This window comes from Perca flavescens, chromosome 7 (genome assembly GCF_004354835.1).
Source record: "Perca flavescens isolate YP-PL-M2 chromosome 7, PFLA_1.0, whole genome shotgun sequence".
NCBI lineage: Eukaryota > Metazoa > Chordata > Actinopteri > Perciformes > Percidae > Perca > Perca flavescens.
Window position 1 is genome coordinate 18,723,657 of NC_041337.1, and position 6,511 is coordinate 18,730,167.

Sequence of the window (6,511 nt, forward strand, 5' to 3'; positions counted from 1 at the left end):
GTATAATAGATTATCAAAATAGTTGCCGATTACGCTTCTATCTCACTCATTGAATGTATTTATATATATATATATATATATATATATATATATATATATATATATATATATATATATATATATATATATATATATACATTCAATATAAAGTATATAAACATGTATATAAAGTCTCCCTCACAACTATGGCCGTAAACGTGGGTCATTCCGCTTCAGTCACGTGGTAGGGCGTCTGGCCAATCACCACTCGCTGCGGAGAGCACTTCCGGTGGCGTTTCCTGTCAGTGTTTGTAAACTGAGAAAAAATTGGAAGTGCGACAAGAAATAATAACCTACAAAACTCTAAAAATCGAAAGGTAAGCAGTCATTTTTCCAGAGAATTTCACTCGTTTTTCTTTAAACGTTTTGTAATCTGCTACGTGTCTGTTTCTAACAGCTGTAGTCTGTGAGGGAGGTGTAATTTAGCGGTCGGCGCTGAGCCCACACGCCCTGCCTGCCTGCCTGCCTGCCTGCCTGCCTGGCTGGCTGGCTGGCTGTTGTTGTGTTGTCTGGCGGGGGGTGGGGGTTCAGTCATACAAGAGTTGCCCCAAAACCCCAACTACTGGCTAGCTAGCAGGTTAGCCTTTTCTGTTTCATTCAGCAGAGACTCTCAGCATGCTTCACACTTTTAAACCTGTAGTCTAAATATCGTTAATAAATACAAACTGTCTTTGCAGTGTGCTCTAGATATAACGTTAGTCCCGTTTACACATAGTCGATTTTCCTACAGAAACGTTTTTTAGGATAAGTCGCTAGCTAGCTCAAGTGAGCTAGCTAGCGACTTAGCCTGTGTGCAAGATCATAAAACCACACGCTTACAGATAAGAATGATTCACAATGAGTTAAATTATGTCTAGCAGTGTTTGTTTACAATCAAAGCTTTCATGCATGGTCGGTATATCTGCTATATATTTGTATTCATAGCCTATTTGATGTAAAAAAAAAAAATGTAACTGTAAAATTGCAATAATCATAATGCTACTTATGGTATATTCTCTGTAAGTCAAAGAGGTATCTGTATTGTGGTTTTATGTTAATTTGCCTTGCTGCCAGGAAATTAATGTGTTTATATCAAATAATCTGCTTTCCAGTGCCAAGAATTTAATAATTCTCCACGAAGGCCAAACTTAGTTTAGCTTAGTTAGGCAGTTGTTTTTTCTACTATCGTTTAAGTGGCTAATTTACAAATTACACATTTTGGAAAGTTTGGGATGCATTCTAAATGCTAAACTCTAACCAAGAGTTAGTTCTATTTTCCAAATTAATTGTAAAGTATGTACATGTAACAGCTGTTCCTGTTTGTTAAATGTAACACAATTTTGTTGAAGCACTGACACTAAAATTGTTTAAAAATTAAAATTTCTATACCACATACTAATGTATGAAATAAGTAATTCATGTTTCTCCCTCACTAATTTATTAGGCAATAACTGCTCAAGAAGTCAGATATTTTCAGAAGTATTTTAATCCTAAAATCAGTCGGGGTGCACTGGATGTTCAACAGTTTATAAAATAATCAAAGTACAACATAAAAGCTCACAGTAATAGAACTACATTTTCTCTTCACAATAGTGCAAACATGGATGACAAGACAAAAAGTCCCTTACAAATGTTTCTTACAAATGTATATTCAATTTATTAATTATTTTTACACTATACCAAGGAATAGTTTGTGGTGTTCAGTCATTTACATTCAATGCTTTAATGCCCTGTAATACAATTCACCACAGGTCATTGGGTTAATATCATCTGCAACCTCATTGACAGATTTAATTGCCTGAAATCCAGTTTACTGTATAATGATTAACTGGCTACTGAACTACACATTACCTTAATGTTTCATCAATTGGTTTGTGCTAAGAAACATGACAAAGCCAATACAACTTTCTTAGATGTAGACTTATTTAAGCATGTAGACTTATTTAACATTTGCATAATTATGTTTTAAGCGTCCACAGTTACATTAGGTCAAACTACAGCTACAGTTTAGAAAAAATTCCATCGTTACCTGTATTCTATTTTAAGATGCCTACACAATGGGTACCGTTTTACTGCTCTCAAACAGCAGCTCGTCTTTTAGATACTTGTCTTTTATATATACACATCAGTATTGCTCCATGTATGAAGCATTTGTTTGATCAATGTATCATACCTACACAGATGTATTTTTTTCTTTTTGACTGTTTTTAATTTTCCCCATTGGATGTCATTTTTTTCCCCTCAATCTGACCATTTTACTCACCCATGAAAATGTGGCTTGCACCAAACCATTGGGGCATACTTGCCTGATAAAGTGCACATATGCCGGATCTAAATTTCTGGTCATATATTCCGATTTGTGAAACTTATTAGATTGGTCTGGTCTGGTTTTCCAGCTCCTGATTCAAGCATGTAAAAATGTTAGCCATATGTTGTCATGCCTCTACTTTCAGGCTTGGCCCCTGATGATTTGGGTGGGTGTGGTCTCTTCTGTTACCCCTCATCCTAAGTGAAGCCCCCTCTGTTCCCCCCAAACACACACGCATTCAAACCACGGCGATGACACACCATTCCAACAACTCTGTTCGAGACCATATGAAATGGGTCAGTGGAAGTCTCTTCATCTCCAGATTCACCATTGTGTTTTTAGTTTGTATTCCAAATCCCGATGCCAGTGCATTTCTCTGTTACTCCCATTACTCATCTCTCTCTCCTTCCCCTGACCTCCTTGTCTCTGTGAGGAGTCCTGCGGCCCACTCTTTCTGCTCTGACATGTTGTTTGTGTTGCCAGGCTGGGTTGCTGGGCTGCGAGGCGGTGCTGTCCAGCATGGCCCTGATGCAAGCCAACAACATCCCAGGCCAGAAGAGGATGATGTCCCCCTTGGGTCAAGGGCACAGGGCTAGTCCTGAGAGCCACCAAACCCACTCACAGCACAGCCACAACCACCATGGACACCAGGCTCACCATGGACAACCCCACAACAGCCACATGGGCCATCCTTCAGCCGGGAGCTGTCCACCCCTGGTAAGATAGTGAGAGAAAACTGGGCAGGGTCACTCAGAAAGTTAAAGCTGTTATTTCTAACTCTGTTATTTCTTTGCTTTCCTGATGAAAGTGTAAGTTGTTAATAGACTGATTGCAGTGAAAATAGACTTAACTAAACTTAAAACTAAGGTGGAAAACGAGTAGCTCTAATTCTGTGGTGGGACCACCCCCTCTCTCTCTCTCTCTTTGTGATCAGTGGTATGAGCACAAATATTGATTTAAACCTTGTTTATTTTTACTTTTTCCAACATTTTAAATTGTTACATTTTTCTTCTACACATTTTCAGCGCTTATTTCAACGTCACATATTTTCTGATATAAAACAAAAATTGAAAATGGGTTAATTTGACCCAAAGTCAACACACGGGTTGAAAAAAAAAAATGCTTTTGATTTAAAAATGATCAGACTTTGTCCATGGCAACAGTCTGTTATACAGAAATAGCAGACCGCAGAATGGCCAATCAGATTTAAGTATTCAACCAAGCCATGTAATAAAAAACATTTATTCAGTGTTTATATACTGCATATGAATTCTAAAAGGGGTTAACGTGTTACCCTGTATATGTGACTAAGTGTTTGCTGCTTGATTGCAAGCTAGCCTTCAGGTCAGTTTACCTAATAGCATTCCTTCCTCCAAAAGCTGATTCGAAAAGACGGGGATTATCACTCATCAAGAATGATGGATGGAAAGGACATGCAGGCAAACCAGAATATGCAACCCAAGAAGAAGCACAAAAAATCAGGGTCATCCAGCAAAGTTAAAGTGGAGGTAAGGATAGTTACAGCTACACTTTTAAGTATACATGCAAAAGTGCAAATATCAGCTGTTTAATGTTCAGTTCGCATTCATCTCATTTTTTGTTATTGTTGTTAGCATTCAGTTCCACCAATGGATTTGGACGACGATGACAGTTCCTTGAAAGTCCAGAAGAACTTCATCTGTGACCACTGCTATGGAGCTTTCCGGAGTAGCTACCACCTCAAGCGTCACATACTTACACATACAGGTGAGAACTCGCAGCTCACGTCTTCACTTCAGTGTGACCGTTTTCGCTCCTTTGCATTTAGTGGTTAGATTATGGGAAACAGGGTGATGTAATGAGTAGCGAGGCCACTATTCAGCCTGTGGACCTCAGTCAGCATCCACCCTTCTGAAGATCCATCTGCTTGGATTAAACCACAACAACAAAGACTCAACCTAACCTCACAACTAAATTGGGTGGCTACAATTGTTTAAAGGACAAGAGGGTACACCTCTGTTATTAACCCCTAAATTCATTTTTTGCCAGAATTGTCCTTTTATTGTATATGCATGTTTTTAATTTGTTATAATGCCTTATATGTCTTCCTACCTGTCCTTACTCTTCTTCTATTTGTGAATGTTGGTTCTGTGTTAGTCCATGTGACATAATTGTGGTGCACTTTTGGCCATGCCTATCAAAAAAGAGATTATAATTACTAATTAATTTTAAAAGTATCTTGCATCCAGTGAAATGTGCCATGAGTCTTGATATATTCTGCTAAATGGCCGGCCTCTGGTTGTTCACAGGAGAGAAGCCATTTGCTTGTGACGCGTGTGATATGCGGTTCATTCAGCGTTACCACCTGGACAGACACAAGAGGGTGCACAGCGGAGAGAAGCCGTACCAGTGTGATCGCTGCCATCAGGTTAGTTAGCCGTTGTTTCAGTATAGCATATATGCTTCACATGTACTTCTAGGTTTCTGTATATTATTCAGGATCTTACCGCATTCAACAAATCCATCCGTTTTAGCAGTGTCAGTAGCATTGTTCCTCTAACTTTGACTGAAACAAACGTATTTCTTTCGCTCCAGAACTTCTCACGGACAGACAGGCTACTGAGACACCGACGGCTATGTACAGTTGGGATGAGCAAGGAGGAGAACCAGTACTCACAGGACACATCTGCCCATCCAGCTTCCTGGAGCCCCCTACAGCCTTCCAACAACCGTCTGACTGTCTGACCCACTGTTTTCCAGAGACCCTACAGACAGCAGCTCAGAAACGTCTCGCGTTGGAGCTCAACAGTACTGTAACCAGAAAAACAGCCTAGCTTAAACACAACCAAACTTTACTTTGCTCTGGCCAGCTCTTTCACAGAGCTTGATAGTGGATTTTTGTAGTTTTTTTAATCTACTGTTCCATTCACTATACAGACAAAATGGGAATGACTAATTCACAATTTTGGACAACAGGTCTTGCTATTATGGCAATAACTGAATGAAAACGCAAGTCTCTTTTTATCTGACAGGTTGCAGTTGTTTTTTTTTTTTTTTTGGTATTGCTGCCAGGGGATTGCAGTATTTTTGACTGCATTGACTGTCAATGTATCATGCAGCACCTTTTAGGTATCCTGTTGATCTGCAATCAACCCCAGTGCTGCCCTCTACTACATATGGACTGTTCACTAAAGGACACACATACAGAACTGTGTAGCTTTTTAGTGTTCAGGTTTTTCTCATTTTGCGTTCCTTATGCAACTAACGAAGTACTAGCTATTGCTTCTGAGTGACAGGTCACAGCAGACTTGTGGTCTGTGCTGCCACCTATCCAACACTCAAGATGTTGTGTGCGTAATCTGAAATTAAATTTTAATGTCATTTTTGATAACACCAATCTAAACACGAAAGAGGCTTATTACATAGTAAACTGCAAACTGGTAGTCTATTTTCACTTCATGTGGTAGTTCACCTTTTTTCAAACACACAATCTAAATGGATCTAAAATAATTTTTTACTGCTATTCGTCCAGCTGTAAAACTGAATGACTGGTGACAGCGATGTCTACAAACGGGTGGAAAAACACTAAAAGTTAACTAGATGCTCCTGAAATGTAACATTTTTCAACTAATCTTGGTATTAGTTAAGTTGTGTAGCGACTGTTGGCTCACATATTCACTGTTGTACCTTGTTTTAGAGGGGTTTTGTCCTGACTGTTTATAGGTTACTGTTGAAATACAGTAGAAGGCTGACAGGTTTTGTAGGAAGATTTTTTGATGCTCTTGAACAAAGTTAGTGAGCTTTTTTGTTAATATAATAACTGGATGTAGGAACCACCTGTCTGTTGCATTAATAGGTGCTTCTGTAATAACCCCCTCAATATAAATGAATTGTGTCTGCTGTCTCTCTGTTCCTAGAAAACTGCTGTCAGTCTTTTTTCCCTGCTCAGCATTGATAGATTTTTCTGACTTTGAAAAATGTCCATCCTTTCGGAAGTATTTTGGTAAGGGAGGCTGGGTCAGCGTGTATTCTGAAATCCTGAGATACACCTTAACGTTTGTGAGAGTCCATTAGCACACAATTGGATTAAAACTTGTCCTAGACCTGAAGTTATATTCACCTGAGGTACTAGGGGAAATTTGGTACAGACTAGTCTAATTCAGTGCCCAGATGAATTCAAACAGTTCTCAGGTGAAAAGACTCATC

General features: G+C 39.1%; 1 protein-coding gene across 4 annotated transcripts; it reads left to right on the forward strand.

The window, feature by feature from the left end:
- The first annotated feature begins 251 nt into the window (after positions 1 to 251).
- On the forward strand, positions 252 to 6,200 carry znf740b (zinc finger protein 740b). Of its 4 annotated transcripts, XM_028582751.1 has the most exons (8): positions 256 to 356; positions 437 to 616; positions 2,472 to 2,622; positions 2,810 to 3,043; positions 3,706 to 3,834; positions 3,940 to 4,072; positions 4,615 to 4,733; positions 4,901 to 6,200. In XM_028582751.1, the coding sequence occupies exons 3-8, from the start codon at positions 2,578 to 2,580 to the stop codon at positions 5,048 to 5,050; spliced, it is 810 nt and encodes a 269-aa protein (XP_028438552.1). In that variant the 5' UTR covers positions 256 to 356; positions 437 to 616; positions 2,472 to 2,577; the 3' UTR covers positions 5,051 to 6,200. The 4 variants fall into 4 exon arrangements, with proteins under 4 accessions (XP_028438550.1, XP_028438552.1, XP_028438554.1 ...); XM_028582749.1 differs by lacking the exon at positions 437 to 616 and having other exon boundaries at positions 252 to 356; XM_028582753.1 differs by lacking the exon at positions 2,472 to 2,622.
- The last annotated feature ends 311 nt before the right edge of the window (positions 6,201 to 6,511 follow it).